The sequence below is a fragment of the Arvicola amphibius genome, chromosome X, assembly GCF_903992535.2.
Source record: "Arvicola amphibius chromosome X, mArvAmp1.2, whole genome shotgun sequence".
Taxonomy (NCBI): Eukaryota; Metazoa; Chordata; class Mammalia; order Rodentia; family Cricetidae; genus Arvicola; species Arvicola amphibius.
Genome location: NC_052065.1, coordinates 44,278,059 through 44,295,380, shown reverse-complemented (window position 1 = coordinate 44,295,380; position 17,322 = coordinate 44,278,059). Strand labels below are relative to the sequence as shown.

The following is a 17,322-nucleotide window of genomic DNA, read 5'->3' as shown; positions in this document are numbered from 1 at the left end:
TGCCCCGAGTACTGGGATTAAAGGTGTGCGCCGCTGCCACCACCTGGCCTTTATTTCCTTTTTGAGACAGGGCCTTACTCCCTATGTACTCCAGGGTGGCTTTGAACTCAAGGTGATCCTTCTTCCTCAGCCTCCCAAGTTCTGGGAGCACAGATATGAGTCACTCACACCCAGCTACCTTCGGTTTTCTATGATGTTAAACATCTTTGGAGGATATAATATTTGAGTCCATAGATTCTAAGGACTATGTAATTCTAGTCCAATGTGATTCTAAAGCCATAGAAACACTGGTCTAAGCAGTTAATCCAGAATCAGATATATTGGTGATTGCCTGTAATCCCAGAACTCCGGGTAGGGGGATTTCTGTGATTGTGAGGCCAGCCTGGGCTACAGAATGAAACCCCCTTTCAAAATATCAAAGATAAATATATAGCTATAAACTACCTGGATGAGGGTGTAGTTTAAGGTAAAATGTTTGCTTACTCCATGGAGGCTCTTGCGTCCACTTCCCTGAGTGCCAAAATTACAGTTTTATGTAGTACAGAGGCTACGGAGCATGGAGACAACTAACCGAGTACACTCTCGACCTGGTTTCTAAGATTTTTGTTTTAGGTTTCTTGACAGAGAGTTTTATGTAGCTCAGACTGGCTTCCATCTTTCTATGTATTCAAGGCCAACATTAAACTCCTAATTCTCAGGTGCTGGAATCACAGACATGCACCACCAGGCACTGCCTTTCTTTCTTTAGGAAAGCACAACTATAGTAGAAATGACCAGGAAATGTGAAGAGAATGAAAATAATTCCCTGAGTATAACGAACATCAACGAGTTCTTTAGTAATGAAATCTTTATGTGTATGTGTGTGGACATATGCATGTGGGTACATATGGAAGAAGGCATCAGATCCCTTGGAGGTGGAGTTCAAGGAAGTTGTGAGTCACTCAGTATGGGTACCAAACTCCCATCCTCTGAAAGAGCAACAAGTGTTCTTGACCACTGAGCAATCTCTCCAGCCCCAAAGATCTTATAATTTTGTTCTTTTGTGTTAGACATCGGACCACTGGCTGTTTTGGTATTCACAATGAAGAATGAACTGGGTTTGGACCCATGGCAATCTTTCTGCTTCAGTATCCTACAGGGCAGAATTGCAGGTAAGAATCACCATGCCTATCTTACAAATGTCCTTGTATTTGATAGGAGAAAAGACTTATAAACAACAAGCATCACTGCAGAAGGAAAAACTATTCTTCACAGAATGTTTCGCCAAGGCATGAAACACAAGGCAACAAGCCCTGTTCTGAGATGGACTTGCATATTATCACAGAGCTGTGAAGCTTAAGTTCAAAGTAGTCAGACCTTTATTTATTCCTACACAGACATATGAGCCTGAGTATCAATTAACAGGGTGAGATTGATAGACTAGAGATTTCCAGGGATTTCAGAAATATGCACTCGATAACCTATTGACTATGCAGACAATACAGACACCAGACATGTCTACACACGGACACTGCCAAGGCAAGTCTTCAACAGGAAGTTGCCACATTACTCGATCTAGAAAAAAGGAGTCAGGAGATGAGACACAAACTTGAGTTTCCACGTTGCGCTAATACTCATTTACACATAGAAGCGATTTCCCCTTTAACCAGGTTCCTCTTAGGATGTTGCTTAACTTCAAACCAATGATTGTGACATCACCTTCATTTCCCAGCAGCCAAATACAAACTGCCTAAGAAAAAAAATTTCCCTTTGTGGGTTGTAGTGTCATTAATCAGTAATTGGGGGAAAGGCCATGAAGGGCAGGGAAAAGTTAGGTACATTTAGAAATGTAAACTGAAAAATGTACTTGAATTTGTCCTGAATAGCAGGGACTGGGGGGGGGGGGAGTTATTTTTATTATACTGATTTGGGGTTTTTTTTTGCATTCATATGAATGTATGCGTGTGGGAGTGGTGCCCGTGCCATGGTGTGTCTGTTAATGTTAGAGGACAACTTTCACCAATTGGTACTCTTCTTTCTTTGTGGGTCCCAGAGATTGAGCACAAATCATCAGACTTGGTGGCAATGACATTTATACACTAAGTCATCTTTCCAGCCCTATTTATTTAGAGATAGAGTCTAATTGAGCCCAGGGTAGTCTTGAACTCTTCATGGAGTGATGATCTTGAACTTTTGATCCTACAGCATTCACCACCCAAGAGTTGATATTACACACGTGCTTATACCTGTTTTATGTGGTTCTAAGTATCAAACCCAGGGCCTGAGGCATACTAAACCAACACTCTACCAATCTACTGACCTAGATCCCTAGCCCAGGGGTTAACCCTGGAGTTTCTCTTAAAAAGGGAATAATGTATTTGCATAAATGAGTGATTTCATTCTATGCTAACATCTTACAAAATATCTGAAATTGCTTCAACTTTTAAAAGTTGTTAAATTAATAAGCATATTTAACTATAGCTAAAAAGAAATCTAATAATATCACAGGAATTATACGTATGGAATAAAGCTGGCAATCACCGTGGCCAACAGTGAGGGAGACAGCAGCTGGAAATAGGAGTGGAAAGAGGAGGGAAAGTGTGCTGACTTCCCAAACAAGATCATGAATACCTTGTAATGAGCAGGGAGACAAAGGAGAATTAGACATGCAAATCAATCAATACTATGCTGTGGTTTTTAAAAGAATGCTTTAGTATACAGACATTATATGGAGCCTTTTAAGGCTCACAGTCAAATTGAGAAGAAAACACTAATATTCTGTACACATCCTCCTCCAACCTTGTGATACGCATGCTTCCTCCTTTACTTGATTTCTACTTCGGAGTAGAACACTTATTACAACTGGTAAAGCTACATACTGTTACACCGTCATTCAAAGTCCAGAGTTGCATTAGGGTCACTCTTTGTTTTGGTTTTGTTTTTGATTTGTTTGTTTTGAGGCAGGGTTTCATGTAGCAAAATTGTGTGTGTGTGTGTGTGTGTGTGTGTGTGTGTGTGTGTGTGTGTGTGTATTTCAGGATGATCTTGAACTTCTGATCTTTCTGCCTGTCCCTTTTAAGGGGTGGGATTACAAGTATATGCCACAATGCCAGGTGCATTAGGACCACTCTTGGTACTATATATTTATATATTCTACGAGGTCGGGCAAATATAATAATGAACTGTAGTCACCGTTAAGCAGAGTGGTTTCAATACCCTAAAAATCTCACTCATTCTAGCTCCTTCCTTGAACACCTGGAAATAGCAAATATTTTTATGATTAAAATAATCTTTGGCAATTTCATACCCAATTCTTCTTCCTATTACCTCCAGACCCAATTCCTTCTTTCCCTTCCCACATTCATGCCATTTAAAAAACTACCCCACTGAGCCCAATTGGGGCTGCTTTTGTGTATATGGGCGTGGGGCTGGTCACCATAGGTAATCTAAAAGACCCACACCCCTGAGGTAAAAATGACTTCTGTTCCTCTGGTAGCCATCACTTGCAGGTAGATTCTTGCCTATGGATGGAGTTTCATTAGTCCCTTTTCCATTCATGCCAGAATACCGACTGGCTTGACTTTGTGCAGGTCTTGCATAGGGGACCAGAGCTGCTGCGAGTTCCTAAGTACAATGGCCATGTCATCTTCAGAAAAATAGCATTTCCAACAGTCTTCCCTATCCTCTGGCTCTTTTGATTTTTTCCATTCCTCCTTCAGTGATGCTTCCTGAGCCTTGGGGGAAGGGTTTGATATAGATGTCCTATGTAGGGACATCTATATTCAACAGTCACTTCTTCTCAGAAATTTGACTAGCTTTAAGTGTCTACGTTAATGGTCACCCACTGTGAAAAGCTTTTCTGACCAAGGCTGAGAGAGACACTAATCTATGAGTATAACCATAAATCTTTAGAATGGAGTTTAACATGTTCACTTAGTAAAAATAACAATAGCAGGTTCCTCCCTAGAGCCTAGTATCTCCCCCATCATGGGACTTTGACCATGTATACAGCACCAGGCATCAATTCCTCCTGTTAAGGAGGCCTTCTATCCAATCAGAAAGCAATAGGCTACTTCCATAACAGCCAAGCTGGTATTGTACCAGTAGACATATTTTGCCTGGGAAATTCACATTGTAGCATGCAGGTCATTTTTTTTTGCCTATGACTATTGACTATTTTTCTCCCCCTGGAAGCCTGAATAGAACTTAAGACACTAGGGAAGCTTGCTAGCAGGGAGGAACTGTTATCCAAAGTGTGTTGTGTCTTCTGCAACAGAGTCTAACTATGGAGCTATGGTGGGCAACCAAAAACAATGCCAAACAACCTGTATTGTTGGGGGAACCTCTTGAATCTCCCTGACCAATAATTTATGGAGATGTATCCTTTGTTGCCACTGAGGTTTTTATGTAATAACCCATGTCCACACTTGCAGGCTACCTCCATTTAAATGCTTTTATAAAAAAATAACTATTTTTACTAGTTTACGAGGCAGAGGGTTTCCAAAATCGGGCTTTCCATACATCCTTAGTTTTGTTTAGCCTACTCCATCCTCTCCTTACCTCATTTCCCTATAAACAAATCTGTCTTTCTATACTTTTACCTTTTTTTAAGAACATTACATAGACGCATGCAACATGTAGGCTTTACACAGTGACTTCTTTTACTTAGTAATATACATCTATGGTTCCTCCATGATTTATAGCTCAAAAATAGATTGATTTTTAACATTTTATAACAATCCATTATTTGGCTGTATCATAGTTTATTCGCCTACTGAAAGACATCTTGGTTGAGTCTATGCTTTGAAAATGATGAATGAAGAAGCTACAGTAAAGATCATGTGTGAGCTTCTAAATGCTAAGGCCTTTTCCATTCGCTTAGGTAAATACCAGGGAGTGTGACTGTTGGATCATGTGGTAAGAGTATTTTGGTATTCAGAAGGCCGAGATATGGGCTGCTGTTAGTTTATGGACAGCCTGGGTAGTGGAGTAAAAACCTTATCTCAAAAACAAACAAAAAACAGAGACGGGGGATGCAGCTTAGTTGGCCAAGTGCTCGCCTGCTTTTCAGGAAGGTATGGGCTCTATCTTGGCACCTCATAAACTAGATGTGGTGGTAAACTCAAGTAATCCCAGCACTAGGGAGGTAGAGGTGGGAGTACAAGTCAGCCTGTACTAGATATTGAGTTTCAGGCCAGCTTATAGATAGGCCTGGAGACCTTATCTAAAAACACCAACCCCCACTTCCCCCTCAAAATAAAAGCTGAAGCCAGGCATGGTGGGACATGCTCAGAATCCTAGTAGTTGGGAGGATCAGGAATACCAGGTCAGCACTGGCTACATAAGAACCCTATAAAGGAAAGAAAGAAAGATAGGAAGGGAGAAGGAGGGAAAGAGGAAGGGGGCATGAGACAGAAGAAAGAAAAGAAACAGAAAGTGTCTCTGAAATAATGTCACAGTATTTTTCAGAGATGGCTCAATTATATTTATATATAAAACGCTTCTGTTTTTATCTTAAGGAAGAATTACTATTGATTGATTATATGCTTTATATAACTTATGCATTAAATTTTTATTTTCAAGAATAATGATAAATACAAAAGACATTTATATGCATCTCATAACCTAGTGATTGATGTCACATTTGAATAACATTCCGCAATACACCTTGATTCATATCCTTAATTATTTCATCTATAGTAAGTACAGTTGAACTAATTAACACAATGCTTTCCTCTCCCGTAATAAAGAAAATTCAAGCAAGACATAGTAGCGTGAACTATTGGTCCCAGCTATTCAGAAAGCTGAGTTTGGGAGATCACTTGACCTTTGAGTTTGAAATCAACAAACCAGGATACAAATGCATATATGTGTACACACACATACACACATATTCCAAATTTTAATGGCCCCATAGTCTTTAAAAATTCTAGCTTTAAACGTCTGTCTCCTTAATAGCTAAATTATTGGGGCTGGAGATATTGTTCAGTAGTTAAGAGCAGTGGCTGCTCTTCCAGAAGTCCCAGATTTGATTCCCGGCACCCACATGGTGGCTCACATAGCTACTTGTAATGCTAGTTGCAGGGAATCTAATGCCTTCTTCTGAACATGTGCTGCACAGACATACATACAGGCAAAACACCCATACATGCAAAATAAATTAAAATAAAAAATATATTCAAAGTCTCTCTAAAACTCCCAAATCTCCTCCTAACTGTGGTTTCCTGTAAAATCAAAATTAGTCACACACTTTCTCCAGGAAGGAAGAACCAGGGCACAGTCACAATCTGAACAAAGCAAAACCGAAGCCCAACAGTGCAAAAAGCTCAGTGTTGACCATCTGGGGTCACTCACCATGTTCTGGGCTCTTCCAAAGACCTTGGGCCACTTCTTGCACTTGACCCTCTACAGCATACATACTGCAATTCAAGATGTCAGTTCCCAGCTGCTGCTCCAACTGCCATGCCTTTCCCTTGCTCCAGTATGACAGGCACATCTCTCTGGGTCTGTAAACCCAAGTAAATCCTTTCTAAGTTACCTTGGCCATGGTGTTGTATCACACAACTGAAAATAAACTAATATAGCCTATGAACTGGGCATCATACATAATATACTGCCAGTATATAATACCCAGGTCCTACAGTATGTCCAGCTTCTTTGGTCTTCCAGCCTCTGATACTCATGGGGACCTCTATTGGCGGTGACAAAGTACCTCTAATAGCTAGTGTGAGCTACTCTACTAGGGAACTTATTTCCCTTTTTATTAAACCTGGTAGGTCTAATAAAAATATGAATGGCCAATAGAGAGGGAAGGTAAGTAGGAGGCTTGGGAAAGAAGAAAGAAAAAGAGACACCAGGGAGATGCCAGAAAAGAGCCAGACAGGCACAGAGGAAGCAGGAAAGTGGGACATACAGAATGAAAGAGGGTAAAAATCCCTAAGGTAAAATGTAGATGACTCGAAACAGGCTAAATAAAGTTTTTAAAAACTACTGGGACAAGCCTAAGATAAGGCCGAGCATTCATAATTAATAATAATTCTCTGTGTCATTATTTGGGAGCTGGTTGGCAGCTCAAAGAAAATTCCAACTACAAAAAGGCTCCTTCATTGATTGTCTAAGGCTTGTCCACAATTCCAGCAATTTCACTGCTGAATAATCTCTGCTTACCATAGCTGCTCACACAGGCCACTGTTAAGATCCCCATCAGCATGCAGGATCATGGATTATTCTTTTCTCTATATCAAAGGTTAGACCGGAGTGGTGTCCTCTGATACTTCTATTTTGTTCTTTTCCTCTTTCTCTTCAGGCCTTCCATGTGTCCCAGGTCTTACAGGGGGTCCCAAGAAAGGCTCTTTAATATGAATCTGATTGTTGATCCTGCTACCTTGCCCCCAGCCATGAGAAATGGAAAGCCAATACCTCCAGCTCCTCCTCTATTTTATCCAATTTAGCCACTGCATTGGAAGCTAAAGCAAAGGACACCAGATGAACGACTTTCTCATTGACTTTCCTCCCTTTCATCCACAAGCTCCTTCTGAGCAACCAACTCGGCCTCAGAAGTATTCTTATTCCCCATAGTATGGCCTGACAACCTCTGCAGCCTCTTTCGGTTCTCTTGTTCTTGAAGGGCTTCTTTCAAGACTGTAACAGCCGCTGTAAACATTCAACTCTCAAAAATAATGTTAAGGCTTACATGGCATACCCGCTCATTGAACAAGCATGTAAGTCTTTGCCACTCAGAAACTATCACTCTGAGATTGCCCCCAAAGATACTCCATCTTCAGGGATCTCTGCCTTAAGTATCTATCTCACTATACTCTAGCTTGCCCATGGCACTGTGCTACTCACAAAGGGTACCCACTGCGTGCCATATGTGGATGGACGACCGTGTCAAATTCCCTCTGGGGATGCTTCACCCTTGGCTTCAACTGTCTGTCTCATTCCCCATGGCAGAAGCAATGCTCTCTCACATTCATCCCTGGTTTTGCCGTATCCTGCTGACTGTTCCAGCAGTGTTGTGAGGAGTCCTTCTTCAGAGAGACTTAAATAGCTACCAACGGGTTATTCTGCCAAGTTTGTCCTGGGGAACCACTGAATTTACTAGGCGTACTTACAGAACATGGGTGAGAAGTTATGAACAGGAACTTAGGTGGCCCTAAAGCAGTTGCAAAGGAAGGTCTGCTCCCATCAATGCACATTGGCTTCCCTACGGTTGCACAGATGGGTGTACTTTCTGTCAGCCTTCTCCCAGCCAATAAACTCTAGTACCTCCCCTATACCCTAAGGCCATGTGCAATTGAGACAAAATTGCATCCAAATGGCTGGCAGAATCTGCTGGAATATCAGATGAAGTTCCAAAGGCCCACCAAAGTCCCCTGCTTCTCTGGGAGAATATCTACAGTCTACAGCCCTGCTCCTGACAGATTCTTGCAAGCACATACAACTGATATGAAAATGGTGGAGGTTTTTTTCTTAGTGGATAGTGCTGGACAATGTTACACATAATAATAGGTTTTATTATGACATTTTCATATATGTACAAAATGTATTTTGAATACATTTAACCCCCAGTATCTTTCTTGTCTCCTTCTTACTACTACTAACCCCCCCTTCCCAATTAGCCCCACTACTTCCATGCTTTTGGGTATATATATATATATATATATATATATATATATATATATGCATGTGTGTGTCCCAATGAGGAGTTTCATTAGGGTTATTTACAGGAGCATGGAGAAGAGTTTGTTTAGAGGACCACGTGCTTCTTACTAGTGACTAAACCATTGAAGACAATGTTTCTTCATCTCTTATCAACTATTATGTACATGTATGTCTCCAGAGAACAGTCCAGCCCATGAATCCCTCCCCTAAAAACAAGCTGCCAAACTGTAAATGACTCAACAAGTAAGTACCAGTTACTAACAGTTCAAGCATGTTTGACAGATGAGAAAATCTCTCTCTCTCTCTCTCTCTCTCTCTCTCTCTCTCTCTCTCTCTCTCTCTCTCTGCAACAAGACCTTACTACATTGCATTGGCTGGCCTAGGCCTCACTACGTAGACTAAGCTAGCTTGTCATAGAGATCCATTCACCTCTCCCTTTTCAGTGCTAGGATTAAAGTTGTGTGCCAGCATGCTAGGAGAGAAAAGGGGGAAATTTCTGCATGCTCATATTAGTGCTATTTCAAGTGTTCTGTGATTTAATTAAACAAATACTTAAACTGATTAGAGATGACTCTGAAAGATTCTAAATGGTCTATTTAGCTGTGCTTGCATAAGGACTGAGTGACTCTGAAGCTACACGGGTGTGATGCTTAAATTGCTCAGCAGTTCACACCAAGTGCTGTGCAATCACGAGGACAGGATTTCAGATCTCAGCACCCATATGACAGGTTGAATGCTTCAGAAATCTCTCTAACTACAGCCCCAAGGGCTCCAACATCCTCTTCTGACCATCACATACAAAGATACACACACTTTGCACATATTAGTGCATGTACACCCACAGATACATGCACACATGCATAAAGTAAATCTCTAAAAATACTAAGTGACTCAAAACAACCACCATTTATTGCTTCTCATGATGTGGGAGACTCTTCTGTTTGTGTTGATTTCATTCGTTAATAAAGAAACTGCCTTGGCCCATTTAATAGGCCAGCCCTTAGGTGGGTGGAGTAGACAGAACAGGAAGAAGGAAGTGAGGTAGATGGCTCAGACAATTTCCCTGCCTCTCCTCTCTGAGATAGTCGCCATGAAGCCAGCCACCAGGTCAGACGTGCTGAATCTTTCCCCGTAAGACACCACTCGTGGTGTTACACAGATTATTAGATATGAGTTAGTCAAGATGTGAGTAAGAGGCAGAAACTAATGGGCCAGGCAGTGTTTAAATGAATACAGTTTGTGTGTTGTTATTTCAGAGCATAAGCTAGCCAGGCGGCTGGGAGCCAGGCGGGACGAAAAGCAGGCCTGCCCGCAGCTCATCACTACATTCTCATGATCGTTTGGACTAATTAGGCACAGTTGAATGGATTTTAAGTTCTATGCAGAACTGACTAAGGTCATCCATTTAACTAGACAATACATCCAGCCGCTTCAACAGCCAGAAACTTATTGGGGCTGTAATATCCAAGATTATTTTACTGACATCTCTAAACATTATAACTGGTAACCTGGGGTGCCTTGAGTCTCTACATGGCCTCTCATTTGCCATGTAGATGATCTTTCTCAGAGGACAGCGGATGGGTTCCTAGAGGGTTGGAATGACTTCTATATATGAGTTTTTCAAATCTCAATGTGTGTCCTGCTAATATTCCATCACTTGGACAAGTCATACTGTCCAAACTCAAGGTCGACATGGGACGGGTCAACAAAAGGACATTATTGCTAGAAAGCATGAGTCACTGGGAGCCACTTACCTAGCTTTATCCAGTGCATTTGCATATGCGTACCTATGTGTCGGTGTGCCTGTGTGTGTACGTGAGAACTACATTCATTCATTTATATATTCATTCATTCATTCATTCATTCATCACTGATACAAAGTCAGGCCCAAAGGATATAACAATTATCAGGGCAAAATCACTGGCAATAAGGATTACATGGGGGGGGGAGGAATACAATAACAGGAGATATAGCTGTTAGTTGCCTCTCAGGAGTTGAGTGTGAGCCTCTATTGTTGAAGACGGCATACACTTAGGATACTGGACTCAGATGATTCCAGATATATTTGACTTGAGGCATCTTTTCTGGAGTCTAGCTTTCACTGTTTCAGAAAATACTATGTGTGGTGGTTAGAATAAGTGTGACCTTCCTTTCCTCTGGCAGCGGCCATCAGGTGAGCCAAGATGGGCGCGTACAAGTACATCCAAGAGCTGTGGCGGAAGAAGCAGTCGGACGTGATGCTCTTTCTGCTGAGGGTCCGCTGCTGGCAGTACCGCCAGCTGTCCCCGCTGCACCGGGCTCCCCGCCCTACCCGGCCCGACAAAGCGCGGAGGCTGGGCTACAAGGCCAAGCAAGGTTACGTCATATACAGGATTCATGTCCGCAGTGGTGGCCGCAAACGCCCGGTGCCCAAGGGTGCGACCTATGGCAAGCCTGTCCATCATGGTGTGAACCAACTAAAGTTTGCCCGAAGCCTTCAGTCTGTTGCTGAGGAGAGAGCTGGACGCCACTGTGGGGCTCTGAGAGTCCTGAATTCTTACTGGGTTGGCGAAGATTCCACATACAAATTTTTTGAGGTTATCCTCATCGATCCATTTCATAAAGCTATCAGAAGAAACCCTGACACCCAATGGATCACCAAACCGGTCCACAAGCACAGAGAGATGCGTGGGCTGACATCTGCAGGCCGCAAGAGCCGTGGCCTTGGAAAGGGCCACAAGTTCCACCACACTATTGGTGGCTCTCGCTGTGCAGCCTGGAGAAGGCGCAACACTCTGCAGCTCCACCGTTACCGCTAATACAAGTAATGTTTGTACAATTCATACCCAATAAACAATTTAGGACCGTCAAAAAAAAAAAAAAAAGAATAAGTGTGACCCTCATATATTTGAATGCTTAGTCGCCAGGGAACAGAACTGTTTGAAAGGATCAGGAGGATTAGATGGCCTTTCTGGAGTAGATGTGGCCTTGTTGGAGGAATTATGTCACTAAAAGTTGGGCTTCAAGTTTTCAAAAGCCATGCTAGGCCCAGTTTCTCTCTCTCTCTCTCTCGCTCTCTCTCTCTCTCTCTCTCTCTCTCTCTCCCTCTCTCTCCTCTCTCTCTCCCTCCCTCTCCCTCTCTCTCTCTGTGTGTGTGTGTGTGTGTGTGTGTCTGTCTGTCTGTCTGTCTGTCTGTCTGTCTCTTTCGGCCTGTGGATCAGATTATATAGTTCTCAGCTACCTTGCCAGCATGAACATGTCGTCCTGCCACCATGCTCCCCACCATGATGATAACGGACTAAGCCTCTGAAATTGTAAGCAAGCCCCCATTTGAAAGCTTTCTTTTATGAGAGCTGCCTTGGTTATGGTGTCTCATCACAGCAATAGAACAGTGACTGAAACAGAAGCTGGTACTGGGAGTGGGGCACTGCTATGACAGCATGCTGCTTATTAGCAGGATATATAAGACTTAGGAACTTTGGACTAGAAAAGCAGTTGTATGCTTTCAGTGCTGGCCTTAATGGGCTATCCTAGCAGGAGCAGGAAAAACAATGCTGAGGGCAATTTGAACTGTGGGGCCCAGCTCAAGAAGTTTCTGAGGGGACGAATATTAGCAAGAGGCCCTGATACTAGACTGTTCTTATGATATTTTTGCAAAGAATGTGGCCGCTTTCTTTCCTTGTCCTAAAATTTTGCCAGAAGCTAAACTGAAGAATTTTGGATTAATGCAATTGGCTGGGACCTGAAGATTTTGGGATGACAGCATGTGCAGAATGTATAAGCCTACGGCCTATATAAGCTGGTAAAATTTTGTTTGAGGCTGGTTCCCTTTTCTGCATTAGTCAGAACCAGCTACATAGTAGTATTAAAGAGTTTTTCCGTTATTAATCACTAAGTGTGAGGGAGCTATTAGCTTTACCTTCCTATTGTAGTGATAAAACACCACGACTCAAAAGCAACGTGGGGAGGAAAGGGTTCATGTGGCTTACACTTTCACATCACAGTCCATCACTAAAGGAAGTCAGTGCAGGAACCTGGAGGCAGAGGCCATGGGAGAGTGTTGCTCACTGGCTAGCTCTCCATGGCTTGGTTAGCCTGCTTTCTTATAGCACAAGGACCATTAGCCCATGGGTGGTGATGTGAGATTCCCGTCTGTATGCTATGAATATGTTTTATTACCATTGGTTAATAAAGAAGCTTCTTTGGCCCATGCCAGGGCAGAATATAGATAGGCTGGAAGAGATAGAGATAGAGAGTAGGTAGAGTCAAGGAGATGCCATGTAGCTGCCAAAGGAAACAGACACTGTACCCTTACCAGTAAGCCACAGCCTTATGTTGATACACAGATTATTAGAAATGGGTTAATTTAAGATGTAAGAGTTAATAAAAAAAAGCCTGAGCTGAGGCCAAGAAGTGTTGTAATTAATATAGTTTCTGTGTGATTATTCGGGTCTGGGCAGCCGGGAAATGAACGAGCAGTCTCTGTTTACAGGGTGCTCTCATCCACAGTGAAATGTACCCTCCCACATTAATTAAGAAAATGCCCATCAGACTTGTCGACAAGTCAATATTATGGAGACATTTTCTCAAATACAGTTCCCTCTTCCCAGAAAGGCTGAGGTTTTTGATGAGCTCCCAAAACACAAGCAGGATATTGTTAGTCTTACCCTGTCAACACTGTAAAATGATACACAGTTTTTAGTAGTGAGATTCTTTCGTACTGGGTATTCAACCAACTCTCCCCGCACACTGAGCTATATTCCTATCACTCTTTTTACTTTTTATTGTGAAACCGCGTCTCACTGAATTGACCAGGCCTGTCTTGAACTCACTCGTTAGCCTAAGCAGTTATTAGCCCTATGACTGTTCTTCCTTTAGCCTCCCAAGTATCTGGCACGGCAGGCCTGCACCACAGGACCAAGCTCACCCTTAGATTACTAACATGCATATGAATAGAGTCTCTATACTGCAAAGAGAAGAGGCTAAATCTCAAGTATGTTTAAATTTCCATCAGAGTCTACATTTGGTGCCAGATTACACAAGTGCTTCACAGATTTGCTCGTCAACCCTATTCCATAAAATGATAGGCCTGTGCTTTTTATTATAAACATTTCAAACACTAACTCTCCATATTATACTTTGATTATCTATATTGATCCATGCATATCATTAAAACAGAGGAGAGATTAAGAAAAGGATAGCTTTCCAAATAGATTAGGTTGAAAATTAAGTACAACTTTTTAAAAGGACAGGATCTCACATTGTAGCCAGGCTGGCTCCTAATTCTTGGCAATTTTCCTGCTTCAGCCTCCTGGGAGGTGGGTTTCTAGGTGTAAGCCATCACATCTAACTAATAAGTGCTAGTTCTTAGGCAAAATGAGAAGATCACGGAGTGTTACTAGAATATTCTCCAAGGGAAAAATAGGTTTTCTGTTTATTCCAGATCTGCATAAATTAACAAAGAATGGGAAAACCCTGAGAAGCAGTAAGTGAAACAAGGGTTAGTCTCCATCAGGGGTTAACATTTGTTTCCTGCTCCACCAGTCAGAAATCCTGAGTCAGGGCCTGATGGCACACACCTGTAATCCCGACACTGGGGAAGCAGAAGGAAAAGGATCTATCTCATTCTCCTCAGCAATGTAGAAATGTAGAGGCCGGGCTACATTACCTGGGACTGCCGTGAAAGACAAGGAAAGGGAGAGAGGGACAAAGGAAAGGAAAAGAAAAATTATCTCAGTGTGAGCTTTAGATGACTCGGATTTCTTAAACTATTTGTGTGAAGGACTTCTGTCCTTGCCTTCACACCTGATTTCTACAGTAGAAGCAGACTTGACACCACAATTACGTGACTTTTGCTTTTCCTGCCTAGCTGTACTGCTTGGCCGGTGCTTTCCAAGGCATTATTACATCAGTTAAGTCGCGGTCACTCATTCACGTCACTATCAGTGACATTTTCCCTATTTTACAAGAGAGCAAAAGAAAACCCTGAGTGACTCGAGGTCACGAAGATTACATGCTGAATGGCAGAGCCACTGCTTTGCCTTAGATCTGAGGTAGTGGTGGGGAGAATGATCAAGGAGGACCAGCATACACAATCTCTCCCACCCATTTTCCTTTCTAATTCTCTTCAGCTTCCAATCATTTAGGCTGTTGTGAAGGGTACTACGTTTGATGTCAGAATGAAATTCCAGTCTTAGACATGCCATAGGGGCTGGCTAGTATCGAACATGTATATTATTTGTGCTCTCTGGGATTCAGTTGCCATGGTATTACTTCCAACATTTTTATACCGTCTCATTTGACAACATAAAAATGGGATCACAATACCGATTATTCAGTTTTATAGTTATCCAGAATTTTTGGACTGCAGCTGTAGCTTGAAGAGATGAAGAGAGGGGAAGAAAACAGAATAATTCTTCTTTTTTTGTCTGTTCCTTTTTAGACAAGGTCATATACAGCCCAGTCTGCTGTTAATTCCGTATGGAGCTAAGGATGACTTTGGATTCGTGATCATCTGTCTCTATCTACCGTGTGCTGGCATTCCAGGCATGCCAGCCTGCCCAGATAAAAGAAAGGGAGAAAATACATAGGTGAAACTTTAGAATAAATATTTAGGGAATGGTATTAAGAGAGGCTGAGCTAGAGTCTCCCATTTAGGACCCTTTTCTGGTCTCTCAGAGGACATATGAGATATGAGTGGTTTTTGAAAAGTCAAACCACATTTTGACTTTTCACTTTTGTTTTGGTGAAAGTAATGACATTGTGGGATATACACAGTTGTAAGAACCACAGTAAAAAGAAGTGCAAGCTTCTTCATGTACCTCTTGCTCCAGTTAGTCTGAAATGACCGGATTCTGATCCCTACTGTGCTGCTAAACAAATAATTTGCTGTCCTGTTGGAATCTGAGCCACAACTGTGCTAAAGTTCAGACGTGGTCAGGATTTTTTTTAAATGGTTCAACATAATAAGGCCAGTGGCTTTTTTACTGACTTCTACAACTAAGGAAATCCTTACCCATATAATTTATTTAATTAATGCCTATCACAGTTTTGACAGAGGTTGGTCTAGTTCCTTAACATTTGCCTATTTTGCCTGTTTCCTATTCTACTCCAGGATATTAAAAACTAGTGACTTATCTGCAAAGTTATCTATTCTTGGCAAGTGTAGCTCCCCTATAAGTAGTCCTCATCTGGAAAAGCAGGCTCTAATGTCTGAATGGAGTAGAGGAAATTGTGCTTTAATAGCAAATGTAGTAAAGTTATATAAACAGATATGTAAACGTATATAAACACATATGGATGAGTGAGGTGGAATAGAGCTAAGAAAATTAATGAAAATAGATGGAATGTTACAAAATAGTATGACATTTGGGAAAGGGACGGAAAGAGATTGGTAAAAGTATCAGTTTTGGAAAAGATAGCACGATAGCTTACAAAATAATTCCTGTGATCCACCTTTTTGTAAGGTATCCTGTAACCTAGCCTGGCCTTGATTTTGCTAATCAAGGCCTCGAACTCCCTTCTGATCCTCCTCCCTGTACCTCCCAAGTGCTTCCACTAAATCGCCTCCACAGGCTTCCCCCAAATCGCAAAGCTCACTTTAGTGATTTTATTTTCAATCGGGTTGTTAAAAAAAATATGCCATAGTGTGAAATACATAGAATGCATAGCATAGAGGTGCTTTTAGAAAATATTTTAAAATATACATGACTATATAGCATATAATTATTATACATAAAAATGCAAGTATAATGAGCAGTACGCAGACACCAGATCCAGGTTGTTTTGAAAACTATTTCTCACTGTGGGTCCAGACCAAAGTTTGAACGCCTCTAGAACACCTGCTTCCAAAGGACCTAGGCAAGGTAAATTCAAGGTCAAGTGCAAATCCCAGTTCGCTCCCAACCTAGCTAGTCCTTGGAGGTTAATAAAGAGAGCGGAAATGGCGTGTAGGGGAGGGCATACTCCAGTGGAGCCAAAGAAAAAAAAGCAAGGGTGATTCAGGGCTGAAAGTGCCCGGTGCTTTTTTTCTTGGTGGGTCAAATTGAAGCACTTGAAGACAACGATTTGAAATGTTTTCCTTAATTTAAGCCGAAATAACTTCCGCGTTTCTTGTCCCTAGCTTACAGAGGTGAAGGATTCGCGAGGCTCCTGCAGCTGGTGGCACCCTGAATCGATCCTGGTAGAGGTGTTTATTATCATTAACAGGGGCTGAGCGCGCGGGGCGTGGGAAGCGCGGGAAAGAAAGGACGGGGTCGTCACTAAGCGACTCAGATCGCGATCTGTACAGCCTACCGGAGTTGGAACAGGCGGTTCTGCACTTGGAGTGACTTCTGCCGGCACTAGCCTCAGGGCCCGGTCTGCGGGGAGTGTTCTGGGGGTGCTCCCGGCCAATAGGCAACGCCCGCCTCCGCCCTCGCTCAGCCTTAGCCGGGCTCAAAGCAGACGCTTCTCCCGCCCCCAACCATGTGACCCACAGCGCGGAGCCCCCCCCCTCCCCCCCCCTCCTCCACCCCCGCCGTAAAGCAGATCCCGCCCCTTTGACGTCTCACTGTCCTAGACTGGCTTGCCGCCGGGTCTCCTTCTGTTCCTCATTGGCCGTCCGGGAAGACAGCGCCCCCTTTGCCGCGTCCCTCCCCCCGCCCCCCGCCCAGCCTCAGGGAATGCGGGCCGGGGCGGGGCCTGAGCCGGAGGGGCGGG

At 42.7% G+C, this 17,322-nt stretch overlaps 1 protein-coding gene and 1 long non-coding RNA gene across 2 annotated transcripts; one reads left to right on the top strand and one right to left on the bottom strand.

Moving 5' to 3' along the window:
- Window positions 1-1,335: 1,335 nt before the first annotated feature.
- Window positions 1,336-17,053, bottom strand: LOC119805044. Its single transcript, XR_005283864.1, has 3 exons — window positions 16,918-17,053; window positions 6,334-6,485; window positions 1,336-1,554 (listed from the first exon to the last, which is right to left on the bottom strand). It is a non-coding gene; the product is annotated as an uncharacterized LOC119805044 (long non-coding RNA).
- LOC119805043 (60S ribosomal protein L15-like) lies at window positions 10,817-11,471 on the top strand. Its single transcript, XM_038316842.1, has one exon. It carries the CDS (start codon window positions 10,827-10,829, stop codon window positions 11,439-11,441), a length of 615 nt encoding a protein of 204 aa, XP_038172770.1. The 5' UTR covers window positions 10,817-10,826; the 3' UTR covers window positions 11,442-11,471.
- Window positions 17,054-17,322: the final 269 nt, after the last annotated feature.

Excerpts from the sequence above, each read along its gene's own strand:
- LOC119805043 (XM_038316842.1), top strand. The coding sequence starts at position 10,827 with ATGGGCGCGTACAAGTACATCCAAGAGCTGTGGCGGAAGAAGCAGTCG.